The 12,316-nt window shown below is 51.0% G+C and overlaps 1 protein-coding gene across 1 annotated transcript in view; it reads right to left on the reverse strand.

Moving 5' to 3' along the window:
* Positions 1 to 12,316, reverse strand: part of LOC311328008 (uncharacterized protein) — a gene marked incomplete at both ends in the record, with an annotated part of 35,654 nt that overhangs the window by 1,063 nt on the left and 22,275 nt on the right. Inside the window, 12 exons of the mRNA XM_084461119.1 lie at positions 150 to 316; positions 503 to 658; positions 1,250 to 1,346; positions 2,680 to 2,831; positions 3,260 to 3,392; positions 4,041 to 4,174; positions 4,396 to 4,545; positions 5,108 to 5,227; positions 8,223 to 8,366; positions 9,132 to 9,254; positions 11,126 to 11,341; positions 11,459 to 11,950. Of these exons, the coding sequence (XP_084317245.1) occupies positions 150 to 316; positions 503 to 658; positions 1,250 to 1,346; positions 2,680 to 2,831; positions 3,260 to 3,392; positions 4,041 to 4,174; positions 4,396 to 4,545; positions 5,108 to 5,227; positions 8,223 to 8,366; positions 9,132 to 9,254; positions 11,126 to 11,341; positions 11,459 to 11,950 (2,084 nt within the window). The remainder of the gene's footprint in view (positions 1 to 149; positions 317 to 502; positions 659 to 1,249; positions 1,347 to 2,679; positions 2,832 to 3,259; positions 3,393 to 4,040; positions 4,175 to 4,395; positions 4,546 to 5,107; positions 5,228 to 8,222; positions 8,367 to 9,131; positions 9,255 to 11,125; positions 11,342 to 11,458; positions 11,951 to 12,316) is intronic.

Here is a 12,316-nt window from a genome sequence, read left to right on the forward strand (position 1 = left end):
TAGTTAGCGTAGCGTATGTAGTGTATCAGTGAAAGAACTCTCATGGGTCTGGCAATGAGACTAACTCAGCGCTAACTATAACAATCACAGGTGTAAAATCGCAGACTGCACCTTTAAGCCAGCCGGGGGGGGGGGGGGGGGGGGGTTACCTGGTGCATGTCAGTGGCGCCGTACAGGCCGTTGAGGTTGGCCTCATGGCAGTTCCTGTACCACCAGCCGCCCTTGTAGGACACGGCGCAGTTGGTGTGGCTGAAGGGGTTGGGGCTGTAGTCCCTGGTGGTGAACGGACAGTCGTTGTGGTAACTCATAGAGTCCCCTGTAGGGAGGGAGGGGGCGTGGGGGGGAGGGGGGAGTCGGAAGGGGTAATGGAGAGAAGGGAATGGGGGGTTGTTGAGGAGAAAGAGTGAGTAGAGACTGATTCATTCCCATAAGCAGGCGAGGCGAGTTTAGAACACCCCGAAGTGATCCACCGAGGTTGTGTCCTCGTCTAGGCCACGCCCACCTGCTGTTCCGCTGTACCCGGACACTTTGAGGACGTAGGTCTTCCTCCCCACGCTGAAGGACGAGTACTTGGCGTAGACGGACTCGTCTCCCGCCCTCAGGTCTATGTGCAGCGTCATGGGAACCATGCTGGTCAACGTGTGCAGGTGTTCATTTCCTGGAGACGGGAGGAGGAGGAGGAGGAAATTTGGACTTTTAGAAATGTAGTTTTGCCCCTCCAGTGAACCCAATCCAATTTTAATCAATCAATTTTAATTTAGTCATTTTAATTCAAGTGAACTGCCTGGGGTACTGCCCCAAAAACATCAACTATCAGAGAAACTGTTTACTGTATTTCCTGTATTCACAAAAGCTGCTTCACATCAAGCTGTGCAACCTTTTACCTCTAGGGGGCGCAAGAGAGCTTTGTTTATGGCTTGACCCCAGCCAGTGGAAATGTTTAAAAGAGAGCGCTTAAAGTGCCCAGCCGTTCACACCAAAGCCAGTCACCTCTATGGACGGCAATGTGCTCGAGTGAAAGAGAGACCCTCTGCTTCCCCCACTGTGTCAGTAGCACATTAGCAGTCCTCCTCTGGCCATGAACTTCCACATGCGCTCCAATTAATAGTAACGGGACTATTTAGGGCCTGGAGTCCTGGGAGCGGTTCTTGGTGTCGTCAACAGAACAGTAGTCCCGGACGAAGGCCCTGAACGGAGCGAAAACAATGTGGTGGTGACGGATAGGGGGACGGGTGTGGGGGCGTCTCACCAAGCCAGAACTCCCCGGACACATCTCCGAAGCCCTTATTGTAGACCTTCCTGCTCTGGTAGAAGTTTGTTTTACCGTCAGTCCTCCTCTGGAAGACCTGAGAAGCGAACCCAGACACACACAGCACGCACACAAGCGCGCACACAAGCGCGCGCACACACACACACACACACACACACACACACACACACACACACACACACACACACACACACACACACACACACACACACACACACACACACACACACACACACACACACACACTTTACTTACTGTACACATTACACACATTCTGATTCTGATACATTTATCTCTATTGCTATCTCCCACCTTGCCAACCTTACTCAACCCCCCCATCCTCCTCCACCTCCTCCTCTCTGTCTGACCCTCTATCCTCCTCCTCCTCCTTCCCTGTCTGACCCTCTATCCTCCTCCTCCTCCTTCCCTGTCTGACCCTCTATCCTCCTCCTCCTCTCTGTCTGACCCTCTATCCTCCTCCTCCTCCTTCCCTGTCTGACCCTCTATCCTCCTCCTCCTCTCTGTCTGACCCTCTATCCTCCTCCTCCTCTCTGTCTGACCCTCTATCCTCCTCCTCCTCTCTGTCTGTCCCTCTATCCTCCTCCTCCTCCTTCCCTGTCTGACCCTCTATCCTCCTCCTCCTCCTCTCTGTCTGACCCTCTATCCTCCTCCTCCTCTCTGTCTGACCCTCTATCCTCCTCCTCCTCCTCGTCTCTGTCTGACCCTCTATCCTCCTCCTCCTCTCTGTCTGACCCTCTATCCTCCTCCTCCTCCTTCCCTGTCTGACCCTCTATCCTCCTCCTCCTCCTCCTCTCTGTCTGACCCTCTATCCTCCTCCTCCTCCTCGTCTCTGTCTGACCCTCTATCCTCCTCCTCCTCTCTGTCTGACCCTCTATCCTCCTCCTCCTCCTTCCCTGTCTGACCCTCTATCCTCCTCCTCCTCCTCCTCTCTGTCTGACCCTCTATCCTCCTCCTCCTCCTTCCCTGTCTGACCCTCTATCCTCCTCCTCCTCTCTGTCTGTCCCTCTATCCTCCTCCTCCTCCTTCCCGGTCTGACCCTCTATCCTCCTCCACCTCATCCTCTCTGTCTGACCCTCTATCCTCCTCCTCATCTCTGTCTGACCCTCTATCCTCCTCCTCCTCCTTCCCTGTCTGACCCTCTATCCTCCTCCTCCTCTCTGTCTGACCCTCTATCCTCCTCCTCCTCTCTGTCTGACCCTCTATCCTCCTCCTCCTCTCTGTCTGTCCCTCTATCCTCCTCCTCCTCCTTCCCTGTCTGACCCTCTATCCTCCTCCTCCTCTCTGTCTGTCCCTCTATCCTCCTCCTTCCCTGTCTGACCCTCTATCCTCCTCCTCCTCTCTGTCTGTCCCTCTATCCTCCTCCTCCTCCTCCTCCTCCTCCGTCTTACCGTCCATCCTCCTCCGTCCGTCTCCATGTCACAGTAGACCAGCAGCGCTGCTCCCTCCCTGCCCCTGGGGAAGACCTCCACCTCCCCGGACTCCTGCAGGCCGTTCAGCCTCTCCTGGGAGCAGTCGCTGGGGTAGGGGAAGCGCAGGGTGCCTGAGGAGACCGGAGGGACACTTCACTAACCTCACTGAACTAGGAGGGTCAGATGGGAAATAGACTGCACTTATATAACGCTTTTATCCAAAGTGCTTTACAATGCCTGCTCATTGGGAGGAATTTGGGGTTCAGTGTCTTACCCAAGGACACTTCGACATGTGGACAGGAGGAGGCAGGATTCGAACCGCCGACCCTACGATCATTGGTCGAACAGCTCTACCTCCAGAGCCATAGCCGCCCAAGAACGGCTAGATGTATAATTTCTAGATGTATGTATGTCTAGGTGTATGGTCCTGTTTGGCTTGCTTTGAGCAGAGCTATATTGTTTTAAAGATGAAATTCATCAAATAAAATCAATCAATCAATCAATTAATCAATCAATCAGTCAGTAGATGTTTTGGTTGTTGATTGTGTGTAGGCCTTGCCTGTGGTGAACTCTGTAGAGATGGCGGGGGTGAAGCGGCCTCCTCTCTCCCCCTGTAGCTGCACCGTGTATTTGGATGAGGGGTGCAGCCTGGGCAGCTTGTACTCTGTCACTGTGGGGTCAAGAGTCACTTCCTGTTTGGACAGGAAGTAGGTTTAAAAAGCAGGTTATTCCCTACTTCCTTGGTTTATTCAGCTCACCTAGTGGAGATCAGTAGTACTGCATGTGCAGTCTGGCCCAGTAGGATTTGATCTGAAGACCTTAAAGTCTCCGTGCTTAATGCAACCTCAAGATAGATCAGGACAGCCTGTTCAAAATCTCTAGAAGTTACTATGTCACTCTTTCTTCCATAAATAGCCAACATAAAATTATCAAGATTATTTTCAGTCAAGATGAAAACCAAAATGAGCCATGCTGAAATACACTAAAACACTGGAAATCATGGTTTTATTTTTAGAAATTTATTTCTGATTTTATCCCATTTTTCACTCAATTTGGTAGCCGGAAGAGAGGGCCAGCTACCCAACTCTCTCAAGCCCATGACCGTCACGTGTAGAGCGGCAGACCCTCGCACCGAAATTAAACCAACCCCCCTTTGGAGCGGTGGCCCAATATGCCACTCCCCCTCCATGGGATCCGGCCATATTCGGATCTGGCGAGACCAGGGAGTGACCCGCCAGGCTCCCGTGGGCAGCTGCACCCGGAACCGCTACACCACCGCGGACCCCCCCCCCCCCCATGACCTAGACGAGACCAGAGCTGCCCCCCCCCCCCCGACTCACCTTCATCTCCTGGCCTCCTGTCAGGTAGGTGAGCCTGTAGCTTCCCACGGCGGCGGAGGGGGCCGTCCAGGACACCAGGGCCGAGCGAGGGGTCACCTGGCTGGCCGTCAGGTCCCGCGGGTCGCCCCCGGAGCCTGGAGGAACGAGCGCAGAGAGACACAAACCACAGCGTGAGGACGGCGCTCATCCGTCCGCCCCGTGCCTCGGCTGAGAGCGCAGGACTGAAGGGTCAAGGATGGACAGTGATGTAGTAGTGACCGGGTGATGGAGTGACGGTGATATGGTTGTATGGTGTGAAGGTAGCGTGTGTGTCCGTGTGTGTGTTTCTGTGTGTGCGTGCGTGTGTGTGTCTGACCGCGGGTGGTGCTGAAGGAGGTGGAGGCGGCGGCGCTGCTGAGGTCTCCCAGCTGGCTGCTGATGGTGACGGTGTAGGTGGCGCCGCCCTGGAGGCCGTTCAGAGGCTGCTCCGCCGCGTTCCCTGTTACCGTCACAGTCAGAGTGGGCCCTGGGGGAGGAGGGGAGAGATGGGAGAGAGGAGAGGAGGGGGGGGAGAGGGGGGGAGGGGAGAGAGGGGAGGAGAGAGGAGGGGAGGGTAGGAGAGAGGAGGGGAGGGTAGGAGAGGAGGGGAGAGGAGGAGAGGAGAGAAAATGGTTGAAAGATCAAGGGATGAGTGTCTTCAGCTGTGTGTGTGTGTGTGTGTGTGTGTGTGTGTGTGTGTGTGTGTGTGTGTGTGTGTGTTGACAATATGATTGCCATATAGGCACATGTGTAACTGACGACAGTTAATGTTTATGTCCTTTGTATTTCTATTTATGTGACGAATGATTTATTTGTGTGTGTGTGTGTGTGTTGGGGGGGGGTACAGTGAGTGGATGAATGGGGGATGTGGGATCAAGTTTAGGTTTTATAGTGTTCAGTGTGTGATATAAGACTGTCGCTCATAACTGCCTACAAACAAACAAACAAACAAACAAACAAACAAAACTACCCTTGCTAGTCTCATCTTCCCTGTGGTCTTGACTGTGTGTTCTCCTGGAGCGGTTCTCCAGCCCTACGAGGCCCCTTACCTTTCTCTGAGCCGTAGGTGATGACATAGCGGTCAACCGTCGCCAAGGCAGGTCGCCATAGCAGCAAGGCCTTGGTGTCTGTCACGTTGACGGCCCTCAGGTCTGTGGGCGGGTCAGGGACTGAGACGAACGAGAGAGGAGGACAGGCAGCTGCTCAGAGTGAAACCATGCCCCTTTGATTTGTCAATAGCTTTGGCAGCAGCACGTATCAGAATCTTATTAATGCTGTTTTGAAACGTTGTGGGTCCAGATCTCTGAATGAGAGATCATCCCTTTGAGAGAATATGAAAAAATGCACTGAGCTTTCCCAGTTTTCTGCACCTGCTGGAGCCATTAAGGACAACACCGCAGGGACACATTTAAAACACTAAAACACACATTTGAAAGCTGTGAAAAAAAGAGAAAAACACACAAACACAATGTTTTTTGCTACAATTTCCCACGGGGGGGGGGATTCTGGACTTTTGCTCAATAACAGAGGCACAAAACCTTTCCCCTCCTAGTTTGTGCAGTTTGTAGATAGCTAAATCTGCCTGAGAGATAGTGAAGGGCGGTCCGGCAGAGCACACTACCAAAGGCTTCTAGCATGGAGGATGGACATGGCAGCCATGTAAGTACACATCTCTGCCTGCACCTGGTAGGTCTGAGGCTGTCTCGAGTTTTAAAAACCTGTTAATACTATTTTAATAACTGAATATGAAACAATAAACCAATACATCAGTATATAGAACTACCATTTATGTCCATAAACCTCCCCATTTTCCCATTGTGAAAATTCTGTGAATTGTACGGAAGTGTAATCTCACGGTCGAGGGCGGCGACAAGGCGAGATCGGGGCTTTGCAGTGCGGCACCTCGTCTGTGGAACAATCTTCCCTCTAACATCAAAACCTCCCCCACCCTGGAGACCTTTAAGACCAGGCTTAAAACCTCCCCCATCCTGGAGACCTTCTAGACCAGGCTTAAAACCTCCCCCATCCTGGAGACCTTCTAGACCAGGCTTAAAACCTCCCCCACTCTGGAGACCTTTAAGACCAGGCTTAAAACCTCCCCCACCCTGGAGACCTTCTAGACCAGGCTCAAAACCTCCCCCACCCTGGAGACCTTTAAGACCAGGCTTAAAACCTCCCCCACCCTGGAGACCTTCTAGACCAGGCTCAAAACCTCCCCCATCCTGGAGACCTTCTAGACCAGGCTCAAAACCTCCCCCACCCTGGAGACCTTTAAGACCAGGCTTAAAACCTCCCCCACCCTGGAGACCTTCTAGACCAGGCTCAAAACCTCCCCCATCCTAGAGACCTTCTAGACCAGGCTTAAAACCTCCCCCATCCTGGAGACCTTCTAGACCAGGCTTAAAACCTCTCCCATCCTGGAGACCTTCTAGACCAGGCTTAAAACCTCCCCCACCCTGGAGACCTTCTAGACCAGGCTTAAAACCTCCCCCATCCTGGAGACCTTCTAGACCAGGCTTAAAACCTCCCCCACCCTGGAGACCTTCTAGACCAGGCTTAAAACCTCCCCCACCCTGGAGACCTTCTAGACCAGGCTTAAAACCTCCCCCACCCTGGAGACCTTCTAGACCAGGCTTAAAACCTCCCCCATCCTGGAGACCTTCTAGACCAGGCTCAAAACCTCCCCCATCCTGGAGACCTTTAAGACCAGGCTTAAAACCTCCCCCATCCTAGAGACCTTCTAGACCAGGCTTAAAACCTCCCCCATCCTGGAGACCTTCTAGACCAGGCTTAAAACCTCCCCCACCCTGGAGACCTTCTAGACCAGGCTTAAAACCTCCCCCATCCTGGAGACCTTCTAGACCAGGCTTAAAACCTCCCCCACCCTGGAGACCTTCTAGACCAGGCTTAAAACCTCCCCCATCCTGGAGACCTTCTAGACCAGGCTTAAAACCTCCCCCATCCTGGAGACCTTCTAGACCAGGCTTAAAACCTCCCCCATCCTGGAGACCTTCTAGACCAGGCTCAAAACCTCCCCCATCCTAGAGACCTTCTAGACCAGGCTTAAAACCTCCCCCATCCTGGAGACCTTCTAGACCAGGCTTAAAACCTCCCCCACCCTGGAGACCTTCTAGACCAGGCTTAAAACCTCCCCCATCCTGGAGACCTTCTAGACCAGGCTTAAAACCTCCCCCACCCTGGAGACCTTCTAGACCAGGCTTAAAACCTCCCCCATCCTGGAGACCTTCTAGACCAGGCTTAAAACCTCCCCCATCCTGGAGACCTTCTAGACCAGGCTTAAAACCTCCCCCACCCTGGAGACCTTCTAGACCATGTTTAAAACCTCCCCCACCCTAGAGACCTTCTAGACCAGGCTTAAAACCTCCCCCACCCTAGAGACCTTCTAGACCAGGCTTAAAACCTCCCCCATCCTAGAGACCTTCTAGACCAGGCTCAAAACCTCCCCCACCCTGGAGACCTTCTAGACCAGGCTAAAAACCTCCCCCACCCTAGAGACCTTCTAGACCAGGCTTAAAACCCAGTACTTTTCCAAGGCTAATTCGTGAGGTAGTTTGAATGTGTATGTTCTTCAGTGTGTGTCTAGTTATGTTCCTATTTCGTGTGAATGATTGTTGTCTTTTGTCTGCGCCCCGGGCAGTTGTAACAAACTGTAGTTGGGTGCGCATTATAAATAAAAATGACTATGGCTATGACTAATACTTTCGAATGGTCTACATTTTAGGTCAAATGTAATGTTTGTCTGTGAATAACAGTCTGATCAATTACCTCCAATATGACCATGGACTGAAAACTCATTGTTCAGAATAGTTTACCTCATAAAAACTCATACTTATAATTATATCTACTTGGATACTTACAGTATGATTATCACTAATGGTTGTGGTCAGTATAGATGGGGTGTGTGTGTAGCCGAGTGAAACAGTCCTCGTTAGTCCTGAGTATAACGGGTTGTTGGTTAAACTCTCTCCCCCAGTATAAATACCGTTCACCCGCACCGATGAAGAGCTAGATTTTCATGGACATAGCTGGTGAAAACGGCGTCTGTGTGGGAGACCTGGGTTGGAAGCCCATCAGGGCACGCTGAATCGTATCGGCTACCGACGCGACCGAGTCGTGGATCTCTGCATAAAGATGTTCACTCACGCGTCGTCACAAAGTCGGTGATTGGGTCGCTCTCGTCCAGTCCTTGGACGGAGATGACGCTGACCTCGTAGCTGGACCCCGGGGAGAGCTTCGACAGCCCGACGGTGGAATCCTGCGAACCCACCGACACGGACACCGGCTCTCCTGGGGGACAGACGGACGGACAACAGAGAACGAAGGCCGTCGTTTAGGACACAAGACAGTCAGCCATATTGTCTTTGCAACCGTCCAACGGTGCACATGTAGGCTACTAACAATCTCTGGAGCAGTACAGATGGACAGAGGAAAAGAAGAGACTAAATTAAAAGACTAGTAGAAGGAGACTAAAAGAGGAGACTTAATGAAGGAGATAAACGTAATGAAGGCCTCTACAATCATTAAAGACTTAATCCTCAACCATTCATCAGTGGAAAACTGATGGAAATGTAAACAGTAAAACTGAACCTTTGTTCATTCTGGGGGAACCAGAACAACATCCTTAAAGGACTGGTTTGGTATTTAGCATCATAAGCTCTGTTATAAGGTTATGTACGATCATATACAGTACAACAGTGCTTATACAATATTTGACAGACTTTGCACTCGTGAGATATAGTACTCATTGCTCATGTCACAGCTAAGTACAACAATGTACACGTCACAGCTAAGTACATGTATGTATATGTATACCGTTTCGCGGCAGAAACAATTTTTTAGAAGCTGCATTCCTGGTGCCCCGTCCGCCGCCATTACATGGATATACTGGCTCGCGCTGGATTTTACATTTCTTCTACAGGCCTCCGAATTACACCAAAGTTATCTCGGAGAGTCAAACGTCTTAATAATATGCCGTAAATAAGGTCCAGGTTGTCGAAAAAGAGCATTCTCCTTTAACGGTTGCAAGCGGTTGACCTTGATGGCAGGCCTCACCGTCATGCGCGTGGGTGTAGGTGATCTTGAAGCCACTGACGGCACTCTGGGGGCGGGTCCAGGAGACGGTGAGCGAGTCCTCCGCCACCTCGCTGAACGTCAGGTCGGTCGGCGGCTCGGGGCCTGGAGAGACCCACGGAGGGGAGGAGAGGATGAGGGAAGAGGGGGAGGAGAGGAGAGACCCAGGGAGGGGAGGAGAGGATGAGGGAAGAGGGGGAGGAGAGGAGAGACAAAGAAAACAAAAGGAAACAGGAAGGAGAGTCATGGACAGTAGAAGAGAGTAAGAGTATCAGAGAAAGAGAGACCGTGACTTTGAAAACAGGAGACAGGCATCTGGGAAGGAGATACGAGTACAAAGGAAACTCAGAGCAGAAGAACAACAGTACATAGGCCTACTCTTATATCTACCGTAAAGTACAGTATGTGTATCCATAAGTATGCACTCGGCGTCCATACTTATTTTAAGCACACTATATGTTACTATTAGTGCTCCAACCGGAGTATTTGTGTGTATATATGTACAGTCCAAAACATATATACAGTATACAGACAAGGGTATATACAGGACAGCACTGTTAAATGCAGACGCTGGCTCCTGAAAAGCAGCAGGGGGAGGATGAGGTGAGTTTAATGTTTAGCTGCTCTTTCACTCCCTGCAAACAAGACGGTTGGGGAGGAAAGAGGTGAATTTGAAGTATTATTCACACATGAAAAGTAGAGTTAAAGAAAGAGGATGATCGTTGTTTTTAAAAGGAATAAGAAATGTGTTGGTCGACAGATTTTCAAACTTGAGTGAAGTCTCCTGCAGTTTTTTTTATTTATTATACAATTTGTCACCCTCTGAAAAAAAAATCTAGTCATTAACAATAAAAAAACCAAAAACAACAAAACCCTCATGATTTGTTTTCCTTGAAAATTCAAAAGTGAATTAAGTGAACTCAGGATTAAAATCTGCACATTTCGCATTGCAAGATGAGGAGTAGAGAAACTGGAGGGGCCAACCATGGTCTTACCCTGGGTTTGGGGGGTGAATGATGGAGTGGAGTCAGTGATGATGGCTGACTTAAACCTTAGCCTGGGTGAGAGAGGACCAGACCAGCAGTGAACGGCGTTTTAGGGTGAATGACGGTGATTCTCAGACTCATGAATATTCAGATATTAACATTGTTAATATTAATGATGATGAGATTATGAGCTTCACACATGGATGTGTTGGGACTGCCATATTTGGTCGTGTATAAAGCTGAAACACAGGTAGAAGTGCTGAAGGATTTTGATAGGAGCATAGAATATCATCTCCAATACACTTTTTATAGTAGGAGTGTCATCTCCAAATCTCCCAGTTTGACATACCTACTATAGGAAAATGTTTTCTCCCCACAATGGTGCCTGTGTTTCAACAATTCACCAAATATGGACACCACACATCACAGTTCTGCACTGCACAACATTGAGACAATGGGTTAACATATAACAGCTTATTACAGCAAGTTTGAAGTGAACTGATGATTGACCATTGTGTATTTATTAGAGCGATGGACTCCTTCGTCAACGACTTAAACTAAAATCTCTTCTATGGACGAGAATGTGGAAGATCCAGCCCAAAGACACACACACACATTGCAATGGCAGTAAGCAGGGAAGGCACAGATGAAACCAAACTACTGTAATTCAAGAATTTACAGTTTCAAGAGTGTGTCAACTCTTGAAGTGGATGTGGCTGACCGAGCAGCTGTAACAGAGTTAGAGATACTTCGATGGTGGTCCTGAAGTGATGTGGAATGAGTACATGGTAAGAAGAACTGTGAACCAACCAAAAACTGTGTTTTTGATGGAATTCCCCACAAGAAGACAGGTAATTCAAGAGCAAGCAGATCTTGAATAACTAGAAAGGGTAATTCAAGACGGAAGACGGCGCTTCTCAACAGTGGGAGGTGACAAAAGCTTTTTTTCGGGGGCGGGGGTGGGGGGGTTGTGCAAACTGTACCCTGTACCTGTGTTGATGACCAGTCGGTGTATTTTGGAGCGTAATCCTGGCCCCCTCCCGACCAGAGACAGGGAGATGCTGGCGTGTGACGGCAGGTTCTGGAAGGGGAAGGAGCGCGCCTCGCCAGGAAGGTCATGGGAGAACACTCTGGGGTCAGCCCGGGCGCCGCCGTCGGCTCTCTGAGTTTGGACGACATCACTCTTTCCTTCCTTTCCCCTTTTATCTTCACCCAGGTCGAGGTCGTTATTATCCAGAGGCCCCCTGCTCCCCTCAGCAACCTCAATTTCTCCTCCCTTCCTCTCCTCCTCGGTCTCCTCTTCCTCCTCCTCCTCAGATGTACTCCCGTTCTCCCTCCGCGTCACCACAATGTTTTCATCCAGCTCCTGCGGGGTGTCCCAGACCGGTGCGAACCCCCGGGAGGTGACATTCTCCACCCCCACCGAGTCCAGCGGCCGGCCCCGTCCCCCGGCTGTGGGGGTGACGTCAGATCCTGGCCCCTCGCTCGCGCCCCCCCCGCCGCCGCCCCTCTCAGAGTCTGACTGCTCTGGACTCTTAGTCACTTGGCTCTCCTTCTCGCCGTGACCTGGCTTGGAATCTCGGCCTTCCTCGCTCGGCTCGCCGCTGTGTCTCACTTTGTTGTGGCTCTGTGATATTGCACTAGTTGGGGTCTGTTCCCTCTTCAGGGGAGTGCTGGGTTTAATAAGGGCTTTGTCTGCACCTGTCTTCCTGGTGCCATCCACGCCCTCCGGCTCTGATTGGCTGGTATGGACTTCGACATCGGTGCCGTTGACCCCGTTTGATGGTCTACGAAGGAAGGGTTGCTGCTGGGGACCTCTGGACGGATGTTGAGGGGGTCTTAAATGCGGACGTGTCCTGTTTTGAATGTGTCCCATATTTGGGCGCGTCCTGTCCTGGATTGGTCCCATATTTGTTGCCTGTGTCCTGTCCTGGATTGCTACTGTATTTGGGCGTGGCCTGTTCTGGAATGGACCCATATTTGGGCGTGTCCTGTTCTGGAATGGACCCATATTTGGGCGTGTTCCATTCTTGAATGGACCCATATTTGGGCGTGTTCCGTTCTTGAATGGACCCATATTTGGGCGTGTTCCGTTCTGGAACGGACCCATATTTGGGCGTGTTCCGTTATGGAACGGACCCATATTTGGGCGTGTTCTGTTCTGGAGTGGCCTCATGTGTG

This window comes from Borostomias antarcticus (genome assembly GCF_949987555.1).
Source record: "Borostomias antarcticus genome assembly, chromosome: 36".
In the NCBI taxonomy this organism is placed as follows: Eukaryota; Metazoa; Chordata; class Actinopteri; order Stomiiformes; family Stomiidae; genus Borostomias; species Borostomias antarcticus.